This window comes from Erpetoichthys calabaricus, chromosome 3, assembly GCF_900747795.2.
Source record: "Erpetoichthys calabaricus chromosome 3, fErpCal1.3, whole genome shotgun sequence".
Taxonomy (NCBI): domain Eukaryota; kingdom Metazoa; phylum Chordata; class Cladistia; order Polypteriformes; family Polypteridae; genus Erpetoichthys; species Erpetoichthys calabaricus.
In genome coordinates, this window is record NC_041396.2 from 203,863,830 (window position 1) to 203,878,331 (window position 14,502).

General features: G+C 35.0%; 1 protein-coding gene across 1 annotated transcript in view; it reads left to right on the plus strand.

Moving 5' to 3' along the window:
• mthfd1l (methylenetetrahydrofolate dehydrogenase (NADP+ dependent) 1 like) overlaps window positions 1-14,502 on the plus strand; it is a 372,644-nt gene that overhangs the window by 143,713 nt on the left and 214,429 nt on the right. Inside the window, exons 16-18 of the mRNA XM_028797690.2 lie at window positions 4,864-4,966; window positions 6,506-6,582; window positions 7,893-8,033. Coding sequence (XP_028653523.1) covers window positions 4,864-4,966; window positions 6,506-6,582; window positions 7,893-8,033 — 321 coding nt within the window. The remainder of the gene's footprint in view (window positions 1-4,863; window positions 4,967-6,505; window positions 6,583-7,892; window positions 8,034-14,502) is intronic.

The window sequence follows — 14,502 nt, forward strand, 5'->3', positions numbered from 1 at the left end:
TTGTGATCCTGAATGCCCCTGACTGAAAACTGAACTAACACATACAGTTAGGTCCATAAATATTTGGACAGAGACAACTTTTTTCTAGTTTTGGTTCTGTACATTACCACAATGAATTTTAAATGAAACAACTCAGGTGCAGTTGAAGTGCAGACTTTCAGCTTTAATTCAGTGGGGTGAACAAAACGATTGCATAAAAATGTGAGGCAACTAAAGCATTTTTTTAACACAATCCAAATATTTATGGACCTAACTCCTATCTATCTATCTATCTATCTATCTATCTATCTATCTATCTATCTATCTATCTATCTATCTATCTATCTATCTATCTATCTATCTATCTATCTATCTATCTATCTATCTATCTATCTATCTATCTAACAATAATAATAATAAACTGAACTGAAACTGATAAATTGAACTATAGAATAATGCCAACATATCTGGAATAAATCCATGTGAACACAGAGACAATAAGCTGAGGCATCAAGGCCAATGACTGTGTCACCATGTCATATATATTCTGTAACTTCAAAACAGTATCAATCTCATTAATTCAATTTAGCAACAGTGGATGAAAGGTAAGAAACGGCTGTGGACAGAGCACCAAACCATTGCAGGGCCCCTTCACACACAAGTAAACTCATACCAACTGAAGGACCAATTTGGATAAGGTGTTTACCCTTACCTGCACACTTAAGGGGTTGTGAGAGGAAAATTGGACTTGCAGGATGCTGCATTAATGAATTGGCTAGTTTGCAGCCTGCATCACCAGATATTTTTATCAATTATGCTATACTACAGGAAGAAACTACCATTAGATTCGGAATGAGATCGTCAGGTAATCTATTTTACCGTTGCTGACTGAATTGAGCACATAACACAAACATGAAAGGAATGAGGAGTTTTGTAAATGATTTATTATTCATGATTAAAAATCAAATAATAGGCTAAGTTTGCTAAAAAATATTGTAGTCTCAATAATTAATAACAACCATCATGGCCAAGTGATTAACCCTTTTTTATTTCTTTCTATTTGTTCCCTACAACATCAGATTATCACAGTCTGGGCTGCACCCTTGGAAATTTGCTTTGTGTACTGCCTGCCTGTCCAGATATTTATGGACCTAACTGTATAATAAAGATTGTATAAAGTATGTCATCTGCCAAACTTGGAAAGTGCAAATAAGAATCCATAATATCGGCACTACTCAAGAAATCTTCACCCTTGTATAATGGGGCTGACTTCTTCTTAACAGTTTTTTTTTTTTTAAGTTTAGTACTTATGATGTCATTCCTGGCTGTGTGTAAGAGAAGCTAAATAGTGATAAAATAAACTGCTTCCTGTGTGTTGCTTAAAGTATATATTTCACCTAATTCCATTGCTTTTTGTACATTTTTTTGTTAATTTCTCTCTATTTCTGTAACTATATTTCTTAATATGGTTTGTAAAGAGCAAAGCCCATGAGCACAGGATTTGGTGTGTAGTGAGGACAGCCTAGTGGATCATAGGGGTCATAGGACATTTTTCAGACACGCTGTCTGCATATAGCCTCCGCCATTGTGAAAAATGGCTCTCACCCATCACACATATTGTTTGACCTCCTGCTGTCAGGTAGAAGAGCCCACAGCATTGCAGCTAGCACAGCCAAGTCCTATAACAGCTTCTTTTCCCAAGCTGTCAGATTTCTGAAATTCTACCTGTCACCCAGTACCATATCCCTATAACATTTCCCCAATTATGCACTGTCACTTTACACTCTGCTCTTTAGTATGGATATTGAGCATTGTTTGAGCTTTATAGTCCTGTGTCTTTTGCTTGTTACATTGTAGTGTTGAACTGGTTTTGATAATGTCATAGTGTATTTTAAATGTATGTTGTTTTGCTTACGCACTGTGGACTGTAAGGAATGAAATTTTGTTCAATCATACAGTATACTATGTACTGTATGTAGCTTAATGACAATAAAAATTGAGAAAAACATGATGTTAACTGCAAGATCAGCATGTAAGTGCAATCCATAGTTTCCTGAACACTGGCATTAGTTATGTCATAACTGTTTAAAGACAAAAGCTACAGATCCAAAAGGTTTGGGTGGGAAGGATTTTAGGATTACAATAACATAACAACAGTTGTTTTAAAAATTATGCTCAATTTCTACATAAAAAATATAACTTTAAAGCTGTGTACAGTATATGCCTGTTGCAACATATTACCACTGTATCAGCTCATGCTGTTAATTGTTAACAAGCAATGCACCCGTGCTGCAGGATTGTCAGTGCTTATTATAATGGGACTCTTTAAATGAAAGTTTCATTGTTCACCAGGATTGCCCAAGGAAAAAGCCTCTGTTTAAAATTAGTTGAACATCTCCTGTGATAGGAATAATGTTCTCCTGCCACCCCGAAAGGCATCATAAAAACACATATAATCATATTCTATTCTAAGATAGAAACAAGGTCATTTTATTCCATTTTTTTTACAGAAGTCATTTTAAATAATTTCATGTATAATTATGTACACCAATACACTATAGAAGAAGAAATTAAACACCAATATTTAAAACAGTTCTGTGCTGTTTATCTCAGTAATTCAATATATTGCATTCAGATTAATGAAAACTCTGTCTACTAAAGTGCTTTATGAAAACTGAATCAAAAAGCAAAAAATATAATATTTAAAAAACTAGACTTGCAATGAGAAGTGGCCTATCAACTTTTTTCATCTGGACAACAAATATCTGCTGCTTTAAGGAGTCAATGATAATATCCCTATGAAAAAAAAATCACATGATTCTCAGTTTCTGTTAGTTTTGTCATAACTGTGTGTGTGTGTGTTTGTCCTGTGATGGACTGGCGCTCTGTCCAAGTGTTGCTCCTACCTTGTCCTTGATAATTACTACTATAAGTTCCAGCTGCCCCGTGCCCCTGACTAGGTGAGTTAAGAAAGATGGACGGAAAGATGCTTGTTAATTTTGTATATGATTATTTTCATGAAATTACTTACATCTACAATAAACGTCAGCACATTTGCTTTCCTCATAGATTAAAGAAATTATCTGAGCATGTAATTCTTCATAATTTCATACTTTCCACTGAGAGTTGTAGTTCAGTAAAAGGCAAATTAAATATGTTCAGCATATTAATTACTCAAGAATCTAGTGGTATCCTGTGATTCTTTGGAACAGTGCTAAACTCTGCAAAACTAGTCTGTCCAACATAGTAAAATTAAACACAAGCTGTAATGAAGTGTTAATTCTTTTAACACACCTTTTCTCAGTCTGTTCACCAACTGCATCTTCTTTATTTCATTTACTTCTGCTAATTAAATTTTTCATACCTGTAATAGCTTCTGTGCACCCTGCTTTCACTCATAAATATGTTCTCTGCTCACCTAGTCCCCTGCTTTGAACAGCAATGCAAAGGTCCCTTTGGCATTTTATCCTTGTTTATTCTTTAATAAGTTATTAAAGTTTATTTCTTTTTGTTTAACATTTGTTCTTTATGAAAAACTTATTTTGTTCTAATTCCATCTATTTCATCTAATTTTCTCCATTTCCCTTTGCTTGTTAAATGTTACGTAAAATTCAGAAGGCAAGCTTATACTATAACAAATTAGTTGTGTTGTTTTTGTAGTGCTGTATTGTGTGGATGTTTGTGTCCATAATAGAATTTGACAGCCATTGGCTATGCTCATGATAAATGTTTTTAAAGCAACTTGTGTCCAGTTAAATCATTCTTCCTAAAAGCTTTTCCACCCTAGTTTGAGGATCCAGCTCCATATAAAATGAACAAAAAAACTGCAACATTTGCAGGAGACTTCTAAATCATAGAGTAAATAAGGAGCTGAAAAAGCATAACCCATGCCCTTGCCTTTAAAGGGTCAGCTGTTCATACACAAATGAAACAGGCTCTTTGAGTTATGATTCCTAGTCATGTGTCTTCTGTAAAAACTTTAAAGGTTTACCCTCAGCAGGATATAATTTGGCTCAGAGTGAGAGAAAAAGACAAGGGTCCTATAACGACAGACAGAATGAGCAGCTGATGAAAAAGCAGTGAAAGGCCATACATTGAGATCATTGACTCAACCAACCTTGGAGCAGGCAGGGTGCTCATCATATTGATTTTAGTTAAGCTCAAGAGCAGGCAAAGATATATTTTGTAATGATAACCTCTGTGCTCAACAATAAAGACATTTTGTTTTTTTTATAATTTTATTTGGTAACATAGGTTTTCCACTACATCTGTGTTTAACCATGTTTTATTTCTGTGTATGTCTTAAAAAGTCAATTGCAATGAGGCAATATCTAGGCAGCAAAAATCCCATTCAAGCTCTGTTCATGAAGTGTGAAGTTTGATTTAGTCTTGTATGTTAATTTTAATAGTGGCAACTTGGTGGCACAGAGGTTAGCCCTGCTATTTCACAGTTGCAGAGTCCTAGGTTTAGATCGAAGGGCCTGGGCATTATCTGTATGTAGTTTTGGTGTTCTTCCTGTTGTTTGCATCAGTTTTACTTCATGCACTTTGCATTTTTACTCTAACTTCTTGTAGTGTTATTGAGCGTGGGTATATGCCTAAGTGTGCTCTGCAATGCTCTAGACCCTACCTGTACTGGATAAGTGAGTTACAAAATGGATGGCAAATGTTAGCAGTATTTACACCCAAAGTTGGCATCAGACTGATAATTGTTTTTTTTTTTTTATTTAACACATGGGTATTATAAACATCTATGCCACTTTTCAAAAAATCTGTCATGGAACAAAAAAAATAAAGAAATACAGAATAAAATTAATCAGATCATTTAAATAAGCACAATGCAAATGGAATTCCACTAACCTTTTTCCTTCTTAATTTGTTTAGAAGCTGGGAATTAAAAAGTCTAATCCTGACTCACTAACAGCAGAGGAGATTAATTTGTTTGTGCGACTTGACATTGATCCATCTACCATTACTTGGCAGCGAGGTAAAGTGCATTATAAAAACTCTTCTTGGTTTAATTGTTGTGAATATTTGGAAAAGGGCAACTATAGAAAACTCTTGTTTAAAATTTCATCAGCGCTCCAGAAATAAATTATTGTTTTGTTACATCGTATGGAGACATAGAGTTGAGCTAAAATAAAGCTCTGACAAAATCTGGGCCAGGTAAAAATTCTGTTTCTTCTACTATATTTAAATTGTTACTGGCCTTTCCTTGTTTTACAGTTTTTGGGTGATTTTGTGTGAATGGTGGTGTGTATATGTATGCACGTGCTACAAATAGGAAGTTAGCTTTCTAGTTCTACTTATTATTATGCTCTGCTGCTGGAACCAGTACATTTGTTGACAAATGTGTGAAGAATGTGTCTTTCCAAAAGAGCAAAAAATCTGTAATGTAGCAATCTGTCTAAACTTCAGTATTTATCATTAAGTATGAAGTGAGTGTTGTACTTCTTTTAAGCAACACCTAATTATGTTGTCTACTCCATGAATGACCAAGCATCTTTGTAGTATTAATGTTTATATGAGTTTCCACAGATACACAGCTTGTTCCTGTAAAGTCTGCTTCTCATTTCGAGGTGCCTTCCACGCCTCCTGTCCACTTTTTGACTGTCACCAGTGGTAGATGGGCTTCCCGTACTCGCTGTGAAAACATCATTTGTAATCTTGCTAATATAATACTCAGCTTTGATGTTGACTTTTATTGTGCCTCATATGGCTTTACTCCTCCTTGTGTGTTTCAACCTCTCTTGCTTGTCACTTCCTCTGTTGATCGCAATACCAAAACCAAACTAACCAATCAGATTGCTCAGAGGGACTGAACACACACACACACACACACACTCACACACACACACACACACACACACACAATCAGTAGAATTTTATCATATAGTAGAGAGATAATGATCTTTTAAACATAGAACACATCAATTATATTGTTTTGTTTGTCAAGTCTGTCTCACTTTAGTTTTAGCGTTTATGTTGAAAATACTTTTTTTAGTCTTAGCTAATTTTCATCAGATTTTAAATTTGTATTTTTAACAATTATTTTTTAATTTGTTTTGTTTTTAAGCTCAAAGAATATTTTCTTCTGTCCTTGATATTAAATTATTATAGATGTCTTTGTGCAATTTAAAAACTTACATCACTTGTTTTTATTGTGTAATACAGTACAGTATATGTCATTCAGATATATGATAATGTGGGGAAATTAATAAAATTAACATAATTTATTAAGCAGAAGTTAAAAGTAAAATCCCTTCTTTTAAATGTATATCAGTTAAAGCAGCAGAAGTAAAATGAGTATGGCCACCCCGTTTTTCAGTGTAGCAAATTTCAGCTTTGTTTGAGCTTGTTACTTTTGCACATGAGTCATCTTCTGTTTTCTTTGTTGATGTAATTGAATTCAGAGTCTGCTAATATAAAACACATGCCATACATTCATAAGCTATCCAAAGGGAACCGCCTGAAAGGAGTTCAGTAACTTTTGATGTGTCTTGTCCATATTTTTTTTTCCTTACAGTTGTTGACACAAATGACCGATTTTTGAGGAAGATAACAGTTGGGCAAGCTAACACAGAAAAAGGATTCACTCGTCAGGTATAGACAAGAAAATAAATTCCTTTATTACTATCAGCCTTTGATATACTCCAAAATAGTGTTAACTGGCTATGTGTGGTATAGAAGAGAACTTCCATTTAAGAAGATCTAAGTCAGACTTGAAAAAACAGTTCTCTACAATCAATAATTGTCATTTCCCTATTCACTATTTAAATACTTAGTCTATTCTATTTCCTTGTTTTAGCTTGTATACATGCTAAGTTCATTTAAAAAAAAATAGCTAAATAAGTTGGTTTCTGAACATCAGGACACACCGTATAGCTGGCACACTTGAGACCAGTGTTTTAAAATGTAAAGTAACTTCCTTCCTATGTACTGTCTAAGATACTGCATTTTTAATCACCTGTTTTAATGTATAGGGCATCTTTATTTGTAAAAATCTCCTTTTGAATGTAATAGCTATTGTCTTTTAATGTAAGAATAATTTTTAACCATGTTTCCCTTCTTTGATTTTTATTATTGCTATGTCTGATTTACTTCATATTTCTTTTACTTTCCTACTTCACATCCTTTTTCTATTCTCACTTACAGAAGTATTCTCTTATCAGGGCATAGATTTATTGTGGAAAATGGCACTCTAGTCTTACAAGATTAGAACATTTTTATTGCTTCTTTCAAAACAGTAATTCATCTTCAATAGACAAAATACCTAATTTATATTTTCTTTATAATATTGACATTATGTTTCTCTCGGCTCTCAAGCCTCGTAAGTCATGGCAGGAAGGAGCTTGGTCCAGCAGTGCATTCTCGTAATGAGGGCTGCCTCGTTTTGGGAACCGCAGGGTATGTAGTTGGGGAACTGGAAGGGGCGGAGTCAGTTGCCTTCACTGTCCGTCTTCTCAGAACTGTTGGGGGACAAACAGAGTATAAGTTTAGTGCCAACGTCCCTCTCAACCCACGGTGGAAGTACATACCTCAGAAGAGCCTGGAGGATGATCCACAAATGTGCATTCATGTCAGTGGTTAGTTTTAAACAATGAAGTATTTCAAACCTTCAATGATACATTATAAAGTAAAATACAAAGAAAATAAACGAATTAAAAATATTCATTTGTGTATATTCATGTATATAATTTACAGTATATTTGCGTGGAGAGTATGTCATTGCCGGTTCTACACCAGTTAGCATAAAGCCAGTAAATAACGTCTCCACTTAAATGAGACATGTTATTAGTTTAACTTCATTGAACTTGTATAGTACCTTTTTATTCAATATAAACTTTTTTCATGTATGTGTGTTATTTCCTAATTGTGGTATTGATTAAGAAAATTAAAAAATTCTTTTCCAGACCCAATTTGACATCGCTGTTGCTAGTGAAATCATGGCTATCTTGGCCCTTTCTGATGGGCTAGTTGATATGAAACAAAGACTTGGCAAGATGGTAGTAGCCAGCAACAAGAAGGGGGAGCCTGTAACTGCAGAGGACTTGGTAAGCAATCACAGCCATAAAATAAATACATTTTTGGTTAAGGTAGTGTTCTTTATTTGTGTAAAAAATAAATAAATAAATAAATAAATAAATAAGAGAGAAATTTTTTAATTTAATTTTTAACTACAGTGTTTTCTTTAAACTGCTCCTCACTATCCTTACCTGGTCTGCTGCCTAAGAAAATGAATAGGTGGATTTTTTTTTAAACGGTGTGATCCCTTTCTGAGTGTTTATCATTTTGCTTAACATTAATAAAGTATATTACTGATAAATTCCATAACAAAAGTGAAATGTTGAAGTAACCATAATATGAAGCTAAAACATTTCCATTTGTAGCCTTTAATGTGACCAGAATGCTGTTCTTTCCAAAATCACCCCTCTTGCAGTACCTGTATTAAATTTAGATGAGTTAATTGTAATAAGGTCTGTCAAGTAGACTGCGGACTTTAATGTATTCTAAACATGACAGTTGTATAAATTCAGAATGTAATGTATATTGTAATATATCTAATTATATCAGAAATCATGTTTAATTACAATCACACTCAAATAACTCTTGTACAACATCATTTCTTCAGCACCTTAGAACATATAAAATGAAGCACTATGATCTAATATTTAGTTGTTAATACTGATAAAGCTAAAAGACATACATTAACAATGATCTTATAACAGGGGTCTGCAACCTTTTTCCCCCCGAGAGCTACTTTTACAAAATGAAAATGGCCGACAGCTACTTATGTTTTCTAACATTTATTCTCATTGCTTATTTCAACCCAAACAGACTGAATAAGCTTGCTTTACCTGAACATTTACAAAATGTTGGTGTCCACAACTTACATTTTACATTAAAACATCATAAAAAATATTTAGTTCACCTGCAAGTGCATTTTGTATATCTATATGCATTTTCTAGTGTATCTCACACTAGTCAATTAAAACATGAATGCTGTCAAAACAAAACAATGCAATTCCAAATGCACAGATATTACTTATTCATTTGTCATTTTGTTCCATGTCAATGTTTCACTTCACAAGAGTATTCACATGTCCAGTTGCATGTGTGATGTGTTTTTCAGTTAGTCAGATGACTGGCACTGCATGGAGTCAACAAGAGATGTGGATGGTGGAGTGTAGCCACTTAGGTTCATTCTTATGGAGTCATTTAAATGTTCATCTGTCAGTCTTGTTCTAAACTTTGATTTCATGACATTCATGTCAGAAAAGGCAGACTCACAGAGGTATGCAGACATTTTCAGAGCTGCTTGGTGAAGATTCTTATAGTTATCTGGCTCTACTAAGCTCCAGAAATGCTGAGAATGCTGTTGAGACTTTAACTGCACATTATTTTGCTTGCGGTACCGATGTATTTGAGCGAATCCAAGAAACACGCAGAGGGCCAAGGGAAGGGGCCTTCCTCACTCACTTTCCAGCTTCAGGGCGTGTACCTTAACCGCTTAGCTAGCGAATGAGAGAACAATTGAATTCAACTTTGTTTGAAATTTAAAATAAAGTGTTACTTAGGTCTTGATGAGTTTGAGTCCGATATTCTCTTAAGTGTATGCCACATTGAAAAGATAGATTGCAGTTCAGATTGTGGATCGTGATTTTGTGTTAAAAGGTTTGTGATAATGACTTTTTTGGAAAGATCACCCACCCCTAATTTGACTAATCAAGTTTTCAAATTTAACCCTTTGGCAAGCTACTTGGAAAGGGGTTGCGATCTACCGGTAGCTCGCGAGCGAAGTGTTGGAGACCCCTGTCTTATAGGCTTCATTAACCATGTGACTATTCCAATTTAGTTAGCATTATATTCATTATTGTGGAGCTGGAGAGGATTGCCAATGAGCAGAATAACATGGTTAGGTCATTTTTATCTAAAAGATATTGTTGGTTTCACAGTAATAGTTTTTAGTTGAAAAACTCAGTTTTGCAGTCACCTTATAACACTCATTATATTACCTGTTACACATATGGTTAACTTCAGAATATACAGTATATTCAAAGTTCATTGACTGCTCATGTACATAGTTCACTACACTTTCTTATGTTGTACTTAACCTGTGATACTATTACTGAATTACAGAGTAACACTGTGAAGCAAAGATTTTTCTCTGTGCAATTGGAAGTTTTTGCCAAGTCTGTGAATGTATGTTTTAAGTTATTTTAAGCCAGTAACTAATTTGAAAAACTTTTTAAAAGTGGATATAGAAAGCATTCATGAAATCTTATTAGTACTGCAGTTTTGGAGTCATGAAACTATGTTGAGCTGACAGGCAGAATTGCTTCTCAGAACCCATATGTGAGTCACATCAGTGAAAACAAAACTATTTAGTTTGATATGTTAATAAAGAAACAATAATAAGACTAGTGGTAGAAATATGGAGCCAATGACACTAACCTCATTCAGAAGCTTAGAATAAACTTTTTTTATTATAATGAAAGATTTCAGGTTTCTCCCCACAGTGTAAAGACAAAGTGAAGATAAGTGTGGGTGAATGTGATTTTCCAGAATTACAATACTGTACAGTATAGTAGCATTATTTCTCTTTGGCAGTGCAGTATACAGCATGTAAACTTTTCAACCCTTTCTGTTATTATTCATTCCTGGGTTTTGTAAGCAGAATAAATGGTTAGGGAACTGTAATATTTTCAGTTCTGATGACACAGAGGATGTGCCTTATAACTCTGCCTGCTGCAGTCCTTTCAATGAGACAGCCTTGTCTGGTGCTGCACTGTTTTGCCTTGGCCATTATTTAGACTCCTTGCCTGACTGCTGGAGCAGTGTATTTTACCAGTAATTTCTATCTGCTTATGCTTCTCACAGAGGTTTATGTTATGGTTTTGAGCCTTTCAATAGTATTACTTGTGCTTTCTTTTAATTTTTACTAATTTCTGTTTTTTTGGGCTTTTGAATTACTTTGGTATTTGCTACAGCACACATTCTGGAAAGCTATTATATTTCATATATATATTATATATCCATCCATCCATTTTCCAACCCGCTGAATCCGAACACAGGGTCTCGGGGGGTCTGCTGGAGCCAATCCCAGCCAACACAGGGCACAAGGCAGGAACCAATCCCGGGCAGGGTGCCAACCCACCGCAGGACACACACAAACACACCCACACACCAAGCACACACTAGGGCAAATTTAGAATCGCCAATCCACCTAACCTGCATGTCTTTGGACTGTGGGAGGAAACCCACGCAGACACGGGGAGAACATGCAAACTCCACGCAGGGAGGACCCGGGAAGCGAACCCAGGTCACCTAACTGCGAGGCAGCAGCGTTACCACTGCGCCACCGTGCCGCCCCCATATATACTGTATATTAAAAAGCTGTTATATTCGTCCTCAATGTCATGATATTGTAATGCTTGATAATGTCTAAATAGATGTGTAGAAAATGTGCAGTATTTTTTAATGTCAGGAAGTGAAGGAAATAGATTGTCCATTGTGATTTAGGAATTTGTTAATTTAGAAAAGCAGAAAATGTCAAATTAAGAAGAATGATTGTAGTCTAGGAACATTGCTGGCCATTTGCAATTAGGCCATATACATTGTTGTTTTTTTTCAGCATTATATTTTTAAAATTATTCATAGTTCTTTTATTCAGCTGTTTAATAATTCACAGGAAACATGTTTATTTCATTTTGTGCCTTTCATAATGGGAACTTTACAGAGTCATTAATAATTTTACACTACAAGAACAAACAATGTAATTATTGTAATAACAACAACAGGCTTACTAATAAACCAAAAATACCCAGAGTACCTGAGAGTGCAAAGTAACTAAATGTCAAAAAAAAATTTAATTTTCGAAAACAGAGGTTTCAATATTATGACGTGAATTGATTAAAATTCGTTTGACCTTTTTTTTTTTTTTTTTTTTTGCACCATAGAATAAGTCCTGGATAATGGGAGATACAAAACAGGAGTTTTGATCAATAATTTTACTACCAAGCTGTAAAATAACAAGGAGTTCACTGTCATAATGTTTCAGTTGTCTCACTGATTAATATAAAAACTGTACCTTAGAAAAAAGCTGACATACAAGTGAAAAGTTTTCAAATCCTGCACCCGGTGCTTGTCTGTGTGGAGTTTGCACATTCTTGTTTTAAAATAGTGAGTGCTGGTTTGTCCTGTGTTATACCCCTGCTGTGTTCCTGTGTTGCTGGGATAAGATTTGGCCCACTGCCACTGTGAATTTGATTAAACAAGTTTGAAAATGTTATGTTATTTTATGTCATGATTTCAGGGCTTTTGTAAGGAAGAATACCAAGAGAATCAATCACTAGTGAGAGATGTTTGTGAATTATCTAATAAGACAGTTAAATATTACTGTCATGGCACTGTAGTTTGTGATTGGATAAAAAATAAGTGGTGTCATGCATAGTTATACTATACTGCTTATTTTTTGTGGTAACTTTCATAGAGAGCACATTAAAGAAAAATCAAAAATAAAAAGGATTTAAAAAAAAATCAGAAAAACAAATAATTATGTGTTTGCCAGTTTAGGAATACATTTTTATGCTCTTAAAGTATGTAGCCTGTACGTTCTTTTTGCTCAGGTTTTTATTCTACTTATGTTTTTTACCAAACTGCTACATTTTTTGTCTGGAATTCCAAAGAAATTACACATTTTAAGTCTCGAGACAGCACAGAATTATATTTTTATTGCTGCTTATATTCAGTTCAGTTCGGTCCTACTCTCTGGTTTTTTTTAGTATATGCCCATATGACTTGTTTCCAATTTCAGTATTATCATACATTGGATATCTAGTATGGACATAAATAAACTGTGCATTCTTATTAATTTCTTGTTCTTACCACATGCCTCACAAAATAATCAAATGCAACTCAAGTTGGACATGGGCTGGCAGGACAACGCGACTGTGGCAGATGACCTGAGGGAAAGTTTGCTTTTGTGTAATGTTTGTCACTAAGTTGAGGCTCAGAGTAGTGTAACAAGTTTACAGGTAAAATACAGTTACATCTTGTAATAGATGCCAGTGTAGAAGAGGGCATTCAGGAGTTCCTACAGGGTTGGACCAAAGAATCATACTCGGCCAGGGGGACAGTGGGATGGAAGGACAAGTGGAGTTAACCTGTGATGACTATTTGCTCCCCCGTTACACTAGAGGGCAGCATCCCTGGCTGAGGATTCCCATTCAGACACTCACAGGAAATTCAGGGACCTGTAGTCCCCCGGGGCAGCCCTATTGTATTTTGTGTGGGCCACCAGGGGGAGAAGCTAAAACGAATGACTCTTTGATTTTTGTGGGGCTTCCATTTGACAAGGAAGTATTTCCGATGGGCTGTACCATAGCACCGGAAGTACTCCCAGGCCCAAAATAAAATAAGCTGCTCGACCTTACCCAAGAAGTTCGAGTCTGATGGAAGAAGGTTAAAGTTTTCCTGGAGGAGTGGAGAAAGAGAAAAAGAAAGAGGAATTATGTTGTGCCACTGTTAAAGCCTTTTGTAAGGTATATAGTATAATAAAACATATGTTTGCATCTGGAACAGTTGTGTCTGGGTTTTGGGGTGCTGCAGTGTGCCCTATAGGTCACAATCTTTACATTTTTTTTTCAAATTGCATAATACATACATGTAATGTAAATATACAGATTTGTTTGAAGACACAATAAAACAAAGCCTTTCCAAACTGATTAACATAAATTGAACCTGAGAATTTGTTTATTGACATTATCATTGAGTTGTAGCCAATTGACAGTGAATGTGAAGAAAACAAGTAATTCCAGTCAGCAGCATCCACAAATAAAACAAACCTTTAGGCTGCCCACCCCCCCCATTCTATGGTATAAGACTGTGCTGGGCCGTCTAATATGATGACAGAATGTTTTCATTATTCATTTCCAAGGCTCCCAGTTTCTCCGATGTCTTTTCCATGGGTAGGAAAAATAGAAAGGAAGTGGAACAGTAGCACTGAGTGCCACAGTAAGACATAGGGAAGAGAAACAGGCTCGAGTAAAATTAGTAATGTTTCGTTATTTACAAGCAAGGTGTTTATGCATTTGCCACTCTATATTGTGTTTAAATATCTTTCCTACACTGACACTTAACAATGAAGGGTATGGGGAACAGAGGAAAAGCTTAAAAACTTACCAAACAAATCAAGATAGGTTGTCGATTATTTATCCACACCTTTTGTGTTTCCAGTGCATGTTTGTGACAACAAAGCCGCTTGTTAATAATCATCATATCACATATTTCTGGTACTATTTTTCTTGTGATAAAGATACATTTTCTATTTGTTTGTGTGAGTTCTCACATAAATACGAAAGTTAATCAAAACAAAACCAACCACAAAAAGATTACCGTGATTTGATCTGTCATCAGAAAACCACCTCCTGGGGTGATGCAAATTTGTTGCACATGAAAACTAAGTTTTAAGCTATTGCGCTCAGTTGGTCTTCCTTTAAATTGTCTGAATCTCATTAGTTT